Source organism: Nanorana parkeri, unplaced genomic scaffold (genome assembly GCF_000935625.1).
Source record: "Nanorana parkeri isolate BGI_ZX_2015 unplaced genomic scaffold, ASM93562v1 scaffold1344, whole genome shotgun sequence".
Taxonomy (NCBI): domain Eukaryota; kingdom Metazoa; phylum Chordata; class Amphibia; order Anura; family Dicroglossidae; genus Nanorana; species Nanorana parkeri.
Genome location: NW_017307612.1, coordinates 38530 through 56758, shown reverse-complemented (window position 1 = coordinate 56758; position 18229 = coordinate 38530). Strand labels below are relative to the sequence as shown.

The 18229-nt window shown below is 40.1% G+C and overlaps 2 protein-coding genes across 7 annotated transcripts in view; one reads left to right on the top strand and one right to left on the bottom strand.

The window, feature by feature from the left end:
• The window catches only part of CAPN3 (calpain 3), a 156037-nt gene extending 155666 nt beyond the window's left edge, over positions 1–371 (top strand). For all 6 annotated transcript variants that reach the window (XM_018569499.1, XM_018569497.1, XM_018569498.1 and 3 more), the window contains one exon: positions 202–371. In XM_018569499.1, the coding sequence (XP_018425001.1) occupies positions 202–228 (27 nt within the window). In that variant the 3' untranslated portion in view covers positions 229–371. The remainder of the gene's footprint in view (positions 1–201) is intronic.
• Positions 372–9291: 8920 nt separating this feature from the next.
• ZNF106 (zinc finger protein 106) overlaps positions 9292–18229 on the bottom strand; it is a 45121-nt gene continuing 36183 nt past the window's right edge. The window contains exons 18-21 of the mRNA XM_018569503.1: positions 16679–16750; positions 15449–15520; positions 12190–12336; positions 9292–9613 (exon numbers count right to left, since the gene is read on the bottom strand). Coding sequence (XP_018425005.1) covers positions 9560–9613; positions 12190–12336; positions 15449–15520; positions 16679–16750 — 345 coding nt within the window. The 3' untranslated portion in view covers positions 9292–9559. The remainder of the gene's footprint in view (positions 9614–12189; positions 12337–15448; positions 15521–16678; positions 16751–18229) is intronic.

Here is an 18229-nt window from a genome sequence, read left to right as displayed (position 1 = left end):
TAAATCTTACCTTAACATGGGGCCACAGTAAGAGAGATTTCCTCTCTTATCCTGTCCAAGTGATAACTAACATTTTCGATTTCCCTTTCGATTTAACAAAGTGTGAAAAACCCTCTAGAAAAAGGTTGGCCTTGGGTAATAGTTCAAGGAATGAGAAACTTATTAAAGTGTAATTAATTGTCTTTTTTTTTATTATTCCAGTGGCTGCAGCTCACCATGTATGCCTAAAGTCATCATAAGCTACACTGACCTCAGCTCTTGTCCCTCATTCACTTTCATACAAGGACCGACTCAGGATCTCTGTTGGACAGAGCAAACCTTTACCTCATAAACCCTAATATATGTTTAATAACAGTTTACTAAAAGCCACAGAAGAGGAAAATCAGACTGACTTGCACAAGTAATCATGTAGCTTCTTCAGCATATTTTAATGGTTTCCTTCCGTATTTATATCACCGATATCAATCTTTTCTGTTAGCCGGTTATATTCTTAAAATTGGAAATACTTTACTTAGAGGTCTGCTTTGGTTTTATTACCGTTGGTTTTTACACACAGTAGCGATGGACCCTTCCAGATACATAGCTCGGAAGGAAAGAACAGTAGAAAAATGAAATCATGTGCGCAGAGAAAGTTGCAGAAGGGCTGATACAAGTCAGGAAAATGATTTAGACATAAAATAAATAAGAAATAAATGATACATAGTAGTTGCCACTTGGTGTTAGATACCAGCATCATTGTAAAGTCATCAAAGACTTGAGGGTCCAGTCCTTCTACCAATAGTTGATCATGTTACTTGGAGTTAGCTCAAGTTTCAAGACACCAAGCATAATTTAAAGTGGAGCTCTGCAGCTTTGTCACCTCATCTAGTCTGCTGCTCATTGGACTGTAATAAAGCATCATCAAATTAATGAGATTGTGTCTCAGACCAGTGGCATTAGCAGCAGGCTGCAGGTTGATATCTTGGTGGTAAGCAAGTTTAGGGCTCTGGAAGTACTTGTTCCATATCTAGGTTTCATTTTTTTTAAGGCTGTACTCAAGGCCAATGGCTAAATAAACAGATGTAATACATACATGGGAGCTGTTTTACCTACTATAGGAGACCTTAGAGCTCTGCCAAACAGCACAGCCCTGTTTGGTGGGGGAGGAGCTCTGAATTGGTTCTTCCGCAGTGAAGTAACAATTACAGGTCTTATCCCTTCCCCAGCCTGTGAGTGGAGTGTAAAAGGAGAAGCAGAAGGCATCTCTCTGCTCAGCATTGCTCTTTATACTGCAGCAGAACATATTGTCTTCTAGTCGTGGTCCTCCTCCTCCTCCTCCTCCTTCCTCTCAATGTCTGAATGCTGCTGTACAGGGACTGTAAGAGGCGGATACCATGTCAGATACAGGTATTCAGGTTACACATTTAATGTATTAATGATTACAGAACTGCATTCATTTGTATATTTTATATCTGCCTGGAGCTAAGGCTCAATGGACTGTTGATCCGGCTTTATCACCCGATTCTTTTTATGGGAGTTTAAAGATTACCTTTGATGATAAATGTAATGTTTCTAAAATGACTATAAAACTGGACTAAATGGTGTGTTTGCGTTTGCCTTGAGCTCCACTTTAATACAAACAGGCTACACACCTTTCAAACTGATTAAAAGGTAGAAGTTCAAATGAGTGCAACATACACATATCATCAATATGCCAATATTTTCTCCCTGCTCTGTATGTTAAATCTGTTTTATTAATGTGATATCTCATTTGATTCGTGTGTTGTTTGGGATTTACCAATTGAAGTGTGACATTTCATAACTGAATTCTCAATTTTGTATGTAAAAGCAACACTATAGAGTCCAGTACTAATAAACAGAAAGCAAGTCATCCTTGTACACTGTATTTTGTTTTGCCGTTATTTACCTGGGAACCTTTGCATAAGATCATGATGTCACTATTTGTCATAAATGTAACAATTGATGTTTTAAATGCTACACACTATTGTGCTTATGCAGTGTCTCAACCTTACTCTGTAAACCAACAAATAATGGAAATAATAATAAACCACCGTGGCCAGAATTAGGTTTACTGCAGACATATTAAGCAGACATTAGTGCAAGATCAGAGCTAATTTGTTCCTGCATCCAAAAAATGATGCAAGATGTCCCAGTGTCTGCAAAGGCTGACAGAAGACCCATGCGAGAGATCAGATGAGAAACCTCCAGTAGCCCATCACAACTATAACTTAAAAGCAACAATTATTTCCTTTGCAGTAGTGACAATACCGCTTCTAATGGACTTTGACCAACTAATACTTTGTAATATAGACAAAGCAAAATCACATTCAAGACAGGATCCCTAGTATGGTGGTCGCTTTGTTATCACAGGACACTGCCGGATCCACAGTGGGGGGCAGACCATTTCTTAAAGTTTTCTTAAAATGGGTACAAGGCTAAGTGCTTTGGGGAAGCAAACATCTTGTCAGGGAGTTTCCACTATATCTCTGTAGAGGAAGACTTAAAACAAAAAGCATAGATGGAAAGTCTTGGTTGATCTTAGAGGATCTAAACGACCCACAATTAGGGACAGCAGTGGAAGCAACAACCTAAGACTCAAGTTTCAAAGTGGTGTGTACCACATCTATAAGAGCAGTGGCGTAACTAGAAACCATGAGGGGTCCCCCCCGGCTGCCATCCATGACAGTAAGTGATGATTGGCATATTATTAAAGGTCACAATTAACAATTTAAACAAAATACTTTGTAAATAAATGCTTGTTTACTCGATAATACTGGTCTGTGCGCAAACGCAGATGCTGAGGTCGGCAAATTCAACTAGGTCAGCGTTTTCGAAAGAACACCGGTATCTGCATCTAGTATCGGGGCATTTTCACGAGCACAAGTGAAAATGCCCAATATTGGCACTGGTCAGCCCTACTTAATAATATAATGTATTGTCAGTGTATGAGCTAAAATGGTCTCTCTCAGTTTTGCAACAAATGCAGAAGACTGCAACTTTTTAGAGGCAAGCTAGCCTGGTAAGGACTGGAGTGGATCAGAATTAGACAGTCTCAGCAGCTGATGGCTCAGAGACCATAGGCAGATCAGGTACAAAATTTGCAGTGGAAGGCATAGATGTGCGCCTGTGGCCTCTGCAGTCAGTCAGCAAATAACTGAGTGATTTTGGCCATTTATTATACAGGATTTATATAGTGCCAACAGTTTGCGCAGCACTTTACAATATAAGGAAAACATTACAATACAAGACGGTAAGGAGGGCCCACAATCAAAAAGGCAACCATCGACGATGTCAAAAGCCTGATAAAGGGACCCTGCGACATCCTGAAAGCGCTTGTTTCCATTTGACAAATTGTTCAATAAAATGAACATTTGGCGATTCTTGAAGGATCTTCGGTGTGCTTATGACATAGTTAGTCAGGTTGAAAAAAGACACAAGTCCATCAAGTTCAACCCATAGAGATACGGAGAGAGGGGGGAAAAAAAAAAAGAAAAAGCCTAAACAGAACACTATGCCCACAATTACCCGCTGTTGATCCAGAGGAAGGCAAAAACACTCCCCCTATAAAGCACGGTTCAATTTGCTCAAACAGGGGGGAAAAAAAAGTCCTTCCTGACCCCATAAGGCCTAATATACCTATAATAACTAAATATCCAGTAATATTCTGTGCATTTAGGAATACATCCAGATGTTGTTAAAACAATTAACCGAGCTAGCTAGAACTAGCTCCTGGGGGAGTCTATTCCACATTTTTACAGCTCCAACTGTGAAGAATCCTTTCCATATGCAAAGGTTAAACCTCTTTTCCTCCATACGCAAAGAGTGCCCCCTTGTCCTTTGCAGTGACCTTAAAGTAAATAATTTGGCACCAAGCTCACTATATGGACCATTTATGTATTTATACATGGTGATCATGTCCCCCCTTAATCGCCTCTTCTCCAGAGAGAACACATTCAGTGCAGCTAATCTTTCCTCATAGCTGAGCTCCTCCATTCCTCTTATGAGTTTGGTCGCCCTTCGCTGCACTTTCTCCAGTTCCACAACATCCTTTCTTTATAATCATCCTATGCAAACAGCGGTGCCCATCTGCATTCATTTCAAGTACCCTCCCCATCGTTTGGGATTTCCGGTAAGGAGTGCAACCTTTACATTATCCAGACTGATATGTCAGTTAGCTGTGGCCATAAAGCCACACAACTGTATTAACCGTGATTAATGCCAGAAGTCCAGTGAATGATCAATTTAGAATTTTTAAAATGCATGTAGTTCTACTCTATAGATTAACCAGACATAAGGGAGGCAGACTAGAGGTTGTAAGGTCACCTACATATTACCTTTGAGCTGGATGTAAGTCCTGGGTTACGGGACTTACATCCAGCATATTGGGTTATGCAACCAAACAGCAGCTTTGCATTAAAAAAAAAGACAGTTTAATTGCCCTGTCAGTGAGCAGAGCCTCTTACTCCTTCCCCCTAACCCAAATCAATTATACTCACTTTCTCCACTGTGTTCCCCTGAGACTCAAAGCCTGTGTAAGCTCTAAGTCTGAACAAAGGGCTGATAATGTTAGCCCCTCCATCACACAACAGTGTTGGGGCCTGGCATTTAGTTGCTTAGGCCTAAGCACCGCATACTAGGAGGTGGTCAAATGGCATACCTGGACGCACTGAATCATTTTTCTATGGGTCCATTGAGAGGCAGCAGTACACAAGTTAGGGAATAAGTGAGTAAGAGAAACTTTCAAATTGCCCTGAATGCCCCTATCTCTTGAAGAGTACCTATATAGGAAGAATCTTCATTCAAATAACTTTAGCCTGTGCAGACATCTACCCAGGGGATGCTGCAGTGGCTCCAGGACATGTTAGCTGGATTTAGAACATAGCCCCTAGCCTGCTTCTTTCAAACGGGTATGCATGTTGCTAGTCACAGAAGTAAAGTTGTAGGTAGTATTCAGTTTTGCATATCTCCAAATGACTGCTTCAGATGCTGCCGAATCTAATTTAGTGCTACAGCCAACATTACCAATAAAGTAAACTTATATTTGCTCACTTTTGGTCTGCTAAATATACCACTTAAAGTATTTTATCTGTGCAATAAGAGCGAAGAAAAAAAAAACACCTAATGATGTCAGAAATTCAGAACTATGTTATGTTTTGTCCACATTTGCCGTTTTATCTCAGAGCCTGACTAGTTCATATCTTGAGACTACAGATCAGTTAGAGCTTGTGCAGATGAGAAGGGGAGTGATTCAGTAGTTTAGTCAAAGAAAACTGGGCAGGGCAGACACCACTTATTCCACTAAATTTCTGTGTGTTGTCAGCCCATAACAGGATTTAGGAGCGGATTGCATTTGACAGATTGACAGGTGTTTCTGTACTTGGGGTGTCTTTATATGGATAAAATATGGGGAAATTTAAAAGCATTACAGAGATGCATTGCATTTTTTTGTTTCTTGCTTATATACACTTTAATCTATGTATATATTGCTAATGTTGTATATTGCACTCCTAAAATGGAGGGGTGGTTGAAAGACTATTAGAAAGCAAGCCAGAAGCGAGATGAACTGACACAAGACTCACTCTCATTCTTCCATGTGACAACACTGGTGCCTCAAAAATTGGCCCAGCACTATCACATGGGAAGAGCAAAGGGGTCCATAGCACTGTCTAAGCTCTGACAAGTAAGCTTGGAGCTTACACAGGGCATTCTTTCCCCAGTACCATCAGCTAAAAAAAACTATGAAAGAGGAAAGGTTATACTGCTCAGCACGTCGCAAGGTTAAGTGACCTGAATGGGCAAAGGAAAAAGGTCACTTTCAGGCCTGGTTCACACCTAGGCAGTTTTGAGCAGTTGGAAAAGTCCTTTTAAATGCCATACACAAGAGATCCCATGATTTTCAATGGCCCCTGTTCACACCTGAGCAGCAAAACACCAGAAGGAAAATGTCTTTGGAAAACTGCATCTTTGGGCAGTTAACAGCGCATTTTTGCCCCATAGACTTCAATGCAAACCCCCAAAAATGCACAGCAAAAGCATGTTGCACATTGTCGTGCATGTTTGTCCATTGTCCACAATGTTTCTTAAGCTGCCAGTGAAACGCACGTCTTCATGTACGCACATACAAAACACTCATAAAAATGTGCACAACACGCAAAGACATAAGCATGCAAATAACTGTGCGCTGAACACGCGCGTACAAATACAATGCTACCTAGATGTGAACCTGGCCTAGTAGTTTGCTGGGACTGTATGTAGGCAATTGTTTTAAATTGCCATAGACTAACACAACTGTACTCCTACGGGAATGCTCCCAAACCATGATTGAAGGATTCAGAAACAATGGAATAAATAAATAACAAAAATCAAGCAAATGAAGTGAAAGATTTAGCTGTTTTATTAGCTCACATTAGCCTTGAATACCAAATCGTGATTAGAGATTTGTGGAAGGAAGGAGAAATAGAGAAAAAAAAAAAAAGAAGTCTATGGAAACAGAGGTGTAAAATCATGGAACACAAAGACATAAAAGCCTATCAAGACAATTCTACAACTTGGCACTATTAGTGAGGGCTCAACTGCTGTGCACATTTCAATCATTCGCAAGACAAGATATGAGCACTTGCAGGATTCTACATGCACAACAGTTTTTGGTAGAAGAAAAATGAGATGAATAACATTTTAACATGATAGTCCACTATTCACATTATTCATTTGCAAATGTACTACTGTTTATATTGTTAGTCATTTGTTCCCTGGGGTTCCAGAGCCTCTACAGTAGACATAAGCAGAGGTTAGCACATTTTCCATTACAAATTGTAATAATAAATATTTGGAGAAAATAGGAGGATGTGTCCTGCTCTGCATAGCGACTGGCTAAGTACGACTAACTTGTTTTTTTTTTTAAAGGAAAACTGTTAAATGTTATTGGCCAAAAGCACACTCTGCCAGGAGAACCCTTGCCACTAGTATGCCAATGTAAATGCAGTTCTGGAGAAGTATTCAGTTAAGATATGAATGACACCATCCTGGAATCAGTAGACCGCTAAACTCAAAGCATTGGCATACCAATCATTAAGGTTCTACTGTGCAGAAGGGTGCATGCAGTGCCAAGAGACCACTCCAAAGTACACAGCACACAGGAAAATGTGTAATCTTACAATATGTTTGTTAATTATGCAGCAAAGAGCATTTGTGTTTAGTAACTTGTAATAACCAATGACACATAAGCTTTCATCACCAAAAGATAATTTCCAAATGGTTGCCACAGGTTACATCCATCAATGCTCTTTACTCCTGTACAGGACAGCTATAAGTTCTGCGTCAATTGTCCTATTCAGTAACACACAATGGCACATACCAAAAAATTGTTTTCCCAGTGCCTGACAACACGTGATTTCTTTGGATGCGTACATCGATCATGAGCAATATTACACTAGAATAACACTGCTAAATTCAGCTTTGTGAAAAGTCACAACACTGCTATTGTCAGGTACTGTAAAAGGCATTATTTGCAATTTGTTGCTGTCCTGAGGTTTCAAAACTCACAAAATAAAAGAAAAAAAAGACAACCATGTATTATGCCTACACAAACAACCCCATAAAACCAATGTAATCTTTTATTGTTTGTGGTACATAACTCATATGTTAACTGGAAGGTGATTTTTGTGGTTTTTGGTTTTGTTATTTTTTGTTTTTCCATTATACATTTGTCGCCTGTTCACAACACACATTCAATCACTTGTACACTGTAACTTCACACCTACCTACCATCACAGAAGAATTAAAACTGAATTTCTGTTTTGACTATTTTATTATATGTGAAATAATTAGGATGACACTTTCATACTTGTCAGTGGCACTATAAAATACCTTAAAAGATCTGCATAGTAAGTGAATGGGAGATTAACTTCAAAACACACAAAAACAATAAAATAACGCGAGTGCCACTTAAAATATGATCGGGGCCCATGCTCACAACTGAAGCACAATTTGGCCCATTTTGAAAGCTGACCCTCATTTTACAGTTCTATACAAAACTGCCGTGTCTGGGGGTACTGGACTATAACTTTATTGCCTAACAGATGCAATAACACAACACTAATACAACTGCAACAACAACACATAAAAGCATATTAGAGATGAGGACATTCAAGTTATCCCCACATACTGTAAAGTCGGTATTGTTATGCCTGGCTTGCTGTGAAGAACTTATGCCACAGCATATCCAGGACATTACCACAAGGATGCTTTTAAGGGTTTATATCATAGCAAAGTGTAAAGAGCAATAAAGTGCTGCAGCCTATTATAACCAAATCATATCTAGGGGATGAAAGCAGAATTCTGATAGGTTACTGTGTTTTACATCCATAAAAACTGGTCACTGGGAGCACAGGAACACCAACCCCATGGGTTACAGGTCCTTTTAGTTAGGACTGTAAGTACAGTGAAGACAAATAAAGTTGGTGAACCATTTCCTTTCCTATAGCTCCTTGTTGCTGCATAAACTAATGTTCCTAAAGAAAGCACAGTTGCTGAATGGAAGTAGCCAGACCTCCATTGTTCAGTATACAACGTTGCTTTCTACATTATACCATGAAATAAAGCTCTCAAGGGGAAACCACAGTTTTTTCTCAGATGTAAATAATCCTATCAATGGATATTAATGTGTTAAAAATCTTGTATGTTTCATAATGATAGAAGTCCAAGTGCAGTCACAACTGTTGGTTCTACGTATAACAAAGCAAAAAGCTGACATTTTCATCAATAAGGGGCAACGTTAGGAAAACACAGTTGCTCATTTATTAGTGTAACTGTGTGTATAAAGAAACAACGCAGCTTTCTTTTTTTTTGACAGCGAGAAAAAAATGAAGGTGTTGACTTTGATTTCATTCTTTATTTAAAGAGAACCCCCTTGATACACATCTGTTAATGTTCCATCCTGATAAAGAGGAGTAATCAAAATCTTATTCCTTCTTAGATTTCTCCTCTTATCAGAGCATTTAATAAAGGTTATAAAGATTAATTTAATGAGGATTTAAGTAATATTAGAGCAATGAAAAAAGAACTAGTGCCAAAAGGGAGAAAACCATTTAAAAACTTATTCATCAGTTTCTAGAATCTCTGCTTTGATGAGAAGTCAAAATAAAATGTAAAAAGGCTCTCTATTCTTTCTATAAAAATGTAAAAGTGTTCTTTTAAGATTTGTACTGGGATTTGAACAAAGGTCAATAACACAATACATTCCTTCATGCTGTGCCCATGAAGGAAAGACAGAGAAACGTAAAAAAATATTCGTTTTTTTGGTAACGGAACACTGAAAAATACACCATTTAAAATGAAATACAAGGATGTTGGACATTGGAGTGACAAAGACGATGGATGTAGGAGCCATTTGAGCTGTTGCTTTGTGCGGTCAGTAAAAAAAAGAGAGCAAGATGGCAACTCTGCATTTCATTACCCGGTAGTGCACAAGGAATCTGCTGTGTCTAAGACACTGAGGTGCTGATAATCTCTCTGTGTTGCTTAAAAAGTAACTTCCCAATATGGGAGGTAATGTGCTTCTTTATGTGTTCAGTTCACTGTCTCCTGCATGCCGTTCAATGTGTTCTATTGCCTCCTATGAAAAAAGACAAAAGGCATTTTAATACCGTATATGGATCAGTTCAAAATAATAGCAAATTAAAAAAAAACAGACCCAAATGTCAGAGAACCATTGGGACTAAGTTTATCCACAAATCTGGATTTTCTCTCTTAAAGCTGCATTCTATGCAGCTTAAAAAAAACACGGTTTGTGCAGTTAGGTGTTTTAGTAAAACCAACAAAAAAAAACTTTAACCACTTGCTGCCTGGGGTGTTAAACCCCCTTCCTGTCCAGGCCATTTCTCAGTATTCAGTGCTGTGGCACTTTGACATTTATTCCGTCATGCAACGCTGTACTGAAATTAATTTTATACAATTTTTTGGGGACAGATAGCGCTTTCTTTTGGTGGTATTTAATCACTGGTGCGGTTTTTATCTTCTACTATATAACGAAAAAAACGACCGTACATTTTGAAAAAAAACCTGTTTTTGCCTACGTTATGTTATAAAACATTTATTATTACCCAATTTTTTGCTAAAATATAAAAGACGGGGTTGATTCAGGTAAATAGACACCAAACATGTCAAGCTTTAAAATTGCGTGCACGCCCACAAAAATTGCAAAAAACTACCATGCCTAAAATTGGCCATAGGTGACGCTGGTAAAAGCTTTTACCACTCATCAGTTTAGTGTCATCAGTGATTGATGGGCTTAAAATTATTGCTCTCACTGCGACATGTAACTCACGTCATTTCAGCTATTCACTGGTTAATAACCCCTTTAGTGTCCGGTCAACTGACTAATCCCACACAGTCTTCCAACCGTCAAAGAATCCATAATGGTATCACATCAGAGTGCCCATTAGCCCTCGTTCACACCTGAACGTTTTGTAGCGTGTTCTACGCTGGACGAACGCTCTACAAAACGCTCAAACATCTACCGTATTTTGCGGTCCATAAGACGCACCGGACCATAGGACGCAGGGAGGTCCGGCGCGCCTTATGGAGCACTCGACAGACTGTAGCTTCTGTCACAGCTTCTATGACAGAAGCTGTGACAGAAGCTGCAGTTAGTGACCGCTGAGACAGGTGGCGCTGTGATTACAGCACCACGGTCTCAGTGATCACACAGAGCAGGCGAAGAACGTCTATTCTTCGTCTGCTCTATGGTTATCTCGATCGTCGCTTAAACGAGCCGTGGCTCCTACTACTCGCCTGGCGCCCGAAACTGCATGTCTCGGGCGTCGGGATTTTTGTTTGCTAGGTTTTTATTGGGAATAAAGAGAAACAAATTAGAAAAAAGCATTTTCCTGTAATTATTCCAAACACATTGAGGGGAATTTATCAAAACTGGAGCAGACAAAATCTGGAGCAGCTGTGCATTGCAACCAATCAGCTTTTCCATTCAGTTTGTTCAGGTAAGCTTTGAAAATGGAAGAGATAAGCTGATTGGTTGCCGTGCACAGCTGCTCCAGATTTTGTCTGCTCCAGTTTTGATAAATTCCCCTCATTGTTTATTAATTTTGTGCACCCCATATATTTAGCCCAAAATATCAGCAACAAAAGCCGATTAAAATGATATCACATTATTGCAACTTTTATGTGATATTTCAGACTGGAATAGCTCAAAGTGAATGTATGTGTTTTACTTTAGGAAAGCTTTATTCCCCTTTTAATGCTACATTGTGACACACTGTTGAGAAAAGCAGAATTAGACCAACTGCAACTTTTTCACAGGTTTAGCAAAAACTGGCAGATTCAACAGTTGTTTAGCAAACATTTACTTACAGCAATACAAAAAAACCCAGATACATTTACAATGCACAAACTTGCACAAATCTAGTATTTGGGGTTTACATACACTTTAACTGTCAGGACCAGATAAAGTTAGTAAAACTTAATAAGGGGCAAATTTAAATATCAAAATGTAACCCTCACACTAAAACCTACAAAGATTAAATAATAATAAAATTGTTGCACAAACAGAAATTGTGAATGGTTCTCTTTCAGACCCAGTGCAGGAGGCTATGTTGCTGTTGGAGACATCATCTAATCAGGAACCAAGATCTGTATCTTGAGCCTTGTGCACTAGCTAAAGGGTGAGCTTCCTTCACTACACAATGGTGACAGCACAACTCTCCCATGGCACTTCTGGTTCTGGCCTACTTAGCAGGAACGAGGAGCAGAGACAACATAGCAACTATTATCAAAAAATATATGTCATTACAATTATGGGAGTGCACACAAAATAAGGGTCTGCACTCTATGCAAAATGACACACAAACAAGGTTATGCTGCCACCTAAAATAATAAATAGTATTCAGCAGAGTTTCTTACTACATGATATTCACAGGACTAAAATATATATATATATATAAGCAAACACTGAATGGCAGAAATAGGGGCCACTTGGATATTATCAGAAATACTTTACTGCAAACAAGTGTCACTACTAGAACAGAAACAATGTCTGATCAGTTTGCAGAAGAGAACAGATCATCCATATGGCAGTATACAGCTAGTTGCAAACCAAAATGCAGCAAAAATTATTTATTTCAAGCAAACACACAATGATTAGTAATTAGACGATCCAAAAGCCTTTGTGTAAAATACCTGCTTTGATCCTCGCCGAGCTGTAAAGAAACCATCGCAATTCTTCCATCTGCATTTGAAGGTTTGGAAGTTGGGGTTTGTGTGATCATTCAGTAGGTGTTGCTTCAGATGGTCGGCAACACCAAAGATAAGCGAGCATCCATGCCACTGTACAGAAGTACATAAGACAAGTTCAGTGTTAGCATTTTTTTATACAGCTAAATTTACTGCTTGCAATCATTTGTCAGAAGTGCCACATCACAACTTATTCTGGTTCTGGAACCCTGGTAGGTTTACTTCTGCAGGGTAGAGAGGAATATATGAGGTGTAGCAAAGTGACTCAGGTTAAGTTGCTGTCAAGTACAAAGAGGCATCTAAAAAGGTGCTTATGAAAAAATCTAAAATAATTAGAAAAGAGTGCCACACCATTGGTTAAGAGCCACAATAATTTTATTTTATCCTAGTATATCTTACAGAATCAATCCAATGCTTTTCAGGCGTTCTATGGTAACTCCTATATCAGGGCTCACTATAACAACCAAAATGAAGCTGGAATGATGACTGACATTAAAAAGGTTAAAAAAAGGGCTGGTAATGATTAAAATTTTCGTGTTCAATTAATCAACATTTTTTTTAATCGATTAATTTCGATTAATTATAACGCACATACAGATCCAACTACATTGGCCTATACACATACAGCACGGAAATGAAGTAATAAAATGAACCAGGATCACACTAATCCAGCACGTTATTAATCTCAGGCTCAGGGACAGCTCAGGCTGGGAGTTGTAGTCCCTCTACACACAGGGACAGCTCAGGCTGGGAGTTGTAGCCCCTCTACACACGGGGACAGCTCAGGCTGGGAGTTGTAGTCCCTCTACACACAGGGACAGCTCAGGCTGGGAGTTGTAGCCCCTCTACACACAGGGACAGCTCAGGCTGGGAGTTGTAGCCCCTCTACACACAGGGACAGCTCAGGCTGGGAGTTATAGTCCCTCTACACACAGGAATAGGGCAGGTTGGGAGTTGTAGTTCCTCTGCACACAAGTACAGCTCGGGCTGGTAGTTGTAATCTCTGTACATGCAGTGACAGGACAGGCAAGTTTTAGTCCCTCTACAGACTGGGTGTTGTAGTACAGACGCAGAGAATACTGGAAGTTGAGGTTTTCAAGTCAACAATTCCCTCACTGTCACACACCTATAACAGGCATCCCCCTCTCCTCTCCTCACCTCCTCTGACAGTCACATTGTCTCCTCCCTCCCAGTAAGGCCGCTCACAGCTCCGGGCTGAGCTGTTTCCTCCACCATCCCGTCTCCTCCCAACTCCTCATACCATTGAGACTGACAACAAGACAACAAGTGGGCGGTACAGCCCGTCATAGAGAGGGCTGCTCTACACACTAACATTGCCTAGAACAGCTCACGGAAACAAGCAAGCCGACGAGCCACTTGGGGAAGGGGGGAGGAGTCCGGTGACGTCGATGTCCGTGATGTCACCGGATCTCCGACGGAAGACCCGGAAGCCGGCGGAGAGGTGAGTACCGATCAAAATAATTTTGATCAATCAAAAAAATTTACGATTAATTGAAGGATTAATCGTTAATTTCCGCAGCCCTAGTTAAAAAGTTTAAAGAAGAACTTGAATCAGCTGTCATAGTTTATGTTCTATTTATATTCCTGCTCTATTTTCAATATTTAAACCTTTTATAGTCCATCCTCACTCCAGTCTAATTTCCCTCATTATACCGAGTCCTGATATAGGGGGTCCCTTGGGATATTCAAAACACATTTGCTTGCTTCTTCTATTTTGATGAAATTAAACATATTAAACTCAACCATTGATATGGAGCTTCTCCTCTAAGGCCTTGTTCACACCAAGCGCGTTCCAGGAGCAGAGCAGTTACAGACCGGAGCAAAACTGCGTCCAATCTATTCCAATGGTATTTTTAGCTCCAGTTCACATCGCAGCGTTCTGTTTCAGAGCAGGCCCAAAAAACTGCAGCAGGCCCTATTTTACCTGCTCTGGAATGCATGCAAACGCCCTGGAACGCACTGAAAGCCCATTTTAAACTAGATTTTTTTTTTTTTACCAAAAACGACCCGGAACGCATCAAAAACGTGGCATGTAGTGTGCTATAGGAGATAGAGAGGGTTCTAGTATAGTTAGTTACAGTCAGCAGATAGATAGAGAGTTATAGATAGTTATAGAGAGTTATAATAGACTTATAACTTATATATACACATACATACACAGAAGTCTGATTATATCTATCTATAATCGTATGTATGTATGTATGTATGTATGTATAATCGTGAACGACTGAGTGCTGGTGAGCTATCTTCTATTTTCCACAGTGACGGACCATCCCCATCTGTCACACAAAAAAATAAATACTTATTGCTGAAAACTCCCCTTGGCATATCACTGAGGCTCTGCCTAGCATATCTCATCTTAATTTAGATTAAATGCTTTTTTACTAAGAAGTGTTTGAAAGTGAATGAAACTTTTTTTTTTTGGAAGTTCGCCGACCTCCTCCCCAGCTCCCCGCAGACACCAAGATCGCCGGGCCCGTAGGAGGAGCACGGCGGGGGTGTCCGGCGGGGGGGTGGCGGCCCCTTCTTCGGGACGCAGAAGCGATCTGGCGACAGGTAAGTCGCCAGGATCGCTTCTGTTGTAAAGCCGACAGTCGGCTCTACAAGTTTAAACAGAGTCCCGGCGGCAAAAGTCACCGGGAGTCTGTTTAAACAGCCCCGATGCTGGCGACGTACACTGTACGTCGTCAGTCACGAAGGGGTTAAACAAAATTTACTACACCAAAAGAGGCTTCTCCGCATGTGCGGAGCATGGGAAGTATACCTGCAGGAGTGAGACAAGAACAATACTAACCAGCGGGAGACATGGTAGAGTCAGTTTTACCCATTCAGAACAGCTCATTCAGCTGTAGCAGATGTGAAATGGGTTTCTGCAGCAATGTGCAGGCAGTATCTGTAGAAGTACTTTAAACATGATTTTAACACAAAGCAAGGAGATGGTTACCCCAAGCAGATGATTTTGGCAAAGCTCTGTGATAATTTTGTTAGTGCATGGGGTATAAATGATCACACATAAAAGCAACGGTGAATGATACTGCAAAACAAGGAATTTGGTAGGCGTAAACTTTATTCTAAAAAAGTTTTCAGATTAGTTGGGGTTTGTTTAAAATTGAACATGTACTGAATAACGGATGAATATATCAGGTGCAGAAAAGGAGAATGCTGCTTAACACAATATTCTTACCCAGCAACGATAATTTTTCATAAGGTTCAGACGCACAGCTTGGACACTACCATCATAACAGCCGGTGTAGATCTACAAGAATAGTCGGAAATATGGTTGACAGAGCTAGCAAATGTAACATATCCTTCAAGAATTGAATGCAATACATTTTTATGGCATGTTTAATAGAAGTATGGTTTATAGTATATGGCAGTATTAAGTGTAGAGGTGCACGAAATGGAAATTTGAAAACCGAAAAAAAAGGGAAAAAAAATTTCGGGCCGAAGCCGAAAAGTTTTTCTAACTTTTTAAAAAATATTTTACTTTACTTTTAGGTGCTTCAGGGAAATATTAGGGGTCTAAACAGACCCCTGATATTTCCCTTTTTAAATAGAAAAAGAAATTGAGGACACAGAGTCCTCAATCTCTTTTTCTGCAGCCCCTGTTATAAATGAACAGGAATCCTCTATGGGTGTGGCTGTTCATTCATAACATGTGGGTATAATCTGTTTACTATAAACCACAATCATGAATGAACAGGAGGTGATGTAGATCACTTCCCGTTCATTCATATTTGAGGCTATATTGTAAACATACAATGTCCTCAATTATGTACACACACTCAGCGATCACTGAGTGTTTGTACCACGCTCTCCATCCTGACAGCTGTCACAGGAGGCTGAGCGAGCTGTGCGGGAGGAGAGCGCGGGCTGTCTCCGCCCACACACTGCTCTGCCAATCTGTGACAGGAGGCTGAGCGGTGTGGGAGGAGAGACGCCAGCCGCTCACAGTGCTGTCCTCTTGCAGCACTTGGCCGCCTGTGATAGTTTCTCTTCTCCCCGCTGGAACATAGACCAGTGCCCAGCTGGGAGGAAAGAAAACATGGATGCACTGCTATATCGGCAGAAAAATTGCACTTTCGGCATTTATCCAAATGTGCAATTTGTGGTCGATATGTTTCGGTGGCCGATATATCTGTGCATCCCTAATTAAGTGTGCTAATCCCTGTGCCTGAACACTACAAAGCTCATCAAAAAAACATTTTACGGTCTGTATTTTTACACATGGAATCTGACATTTGCAGAAATTTCAAAACCTAAGAATTATTGTCATTAGGTTTTGTTTTCTTAGAAAAACATAAAAATTTGCATTTTTTTTATACCCTGAAGACAAATGTTATATAATATAGATTTCAACTATTTTAATCATAAGAAATTATTAAAATCAGAAGCTGAACTACTTACAACTTACCATGCTTTTGTAAATTGACATGCACATGATCATGTCGGAGTATCCTCCGTAAACTTGTAACCGGTCATGTGACTACCAAAAGGACAAAAAAAGGATTTCTGTTAAATGTAGGACTTTGTACTTAACACACTTGTTGGCATCACCATCATGTCTTTTATCCAGGGTTTACTAAGGTCCAAAACATTTTAAACTGCCTTAACTATACTGTACAACCCAAATTAAGCTGTGTAAAACCTACATAAATAAAGAATGCAATGATTTGCAACCCATATTTATTCAATAGAAAACATATCAAATGTTTAAAACTGAGAAAATGTACAATTTTAAGAAAAAAAATAAAAGTAATTTTTAAATTGATGGCAGCAACACGTCAAAGTTGGACAGGTCCATGTTTACCACATTGTAGCATCCTCTCATGAGATTTTCAAATCATTGCGTTCTGTTTTTTTGTAGATTTTACACAGCGTCACAACTTTTGGGAATTGGGGGTTGTACAAAAAATGGACACTGCTCCCCTATGTCTGAAAGGCCTAGAAATAGTGAACAGCCAAGTAACTAAGTCACAAAACATCTTGTATTATTTTCAAAGAATAAAAGGCATTCTGTGATTGGACAAGGGGCGCATAAATGTCACAATTTACCCCTTGTCCAATCATGCAAACACTTGTAACTCTCAGCTGCCTCCCAAGCACACATACACACCGAGTAGCCAGATTATTATGACAACCCCATCAGTACTTCGTTGGGCCACCTTTTGCCTTCAATACTGCGGCGATTCTTCTTGGCATTGACTCCACGAGATGTTGAAAGGTGGTGCGAGGAATCTGACACCATGCCTGATGAATAGCACTGTCCAGTTCTGTGAGATTTGATGGTTGTGGAACCAGCTGCCTGATGGCTTTCAACTTCGTCCCACAAATACTAAATTGGATTGAGATCTGGTGATTGTGGGGGCCACCTAGGCAAGGTAAAGCCTTCCTCATGTTCTTGAAACCACGCCTGCACAATACGAGCACCCTGGCATGGCGCATTGTCTTGTTGGAAGAAGCCATCTCCATTGGGATACGCCATCAACATGATAGGATGAACTTGATCAGCAACGATACTTTGGTATGCTGTGCTATTCAGACGTTGTTAAACATGAATTTAAAGGGCCCAAATCATGCCAGGAAAACATGCCCCAAACCATAACACTGCCCCCACCAGCTTGAAGGGTTGTACTCATGCATGTGGGGTGCATGCTTTCATGCTGTTCCCGCCAAATTCTCACTCTGCCATCTGCATGATGCAACTGGAAACGTGATTCATCGGACCACATGACTTTTTCCCAATGCTCGACTGTCCAATCCTTGTGTTCCTGTGCGAATTGGAGACGTTTTGTCTTGTTAACTGCAGACAGCAAAGGTGTTATACAGGCCTTCGGCTTTCATATCCCATACGATGCAGTGTACGGCGAACAGTGCGTTCAGAGATCATTTGAGAGGATCCCTGATTAAGATCTGCAGTAATGTGATGCACTGTTGCCCTTCTGTTGTCTTGTACCAGCCTTGC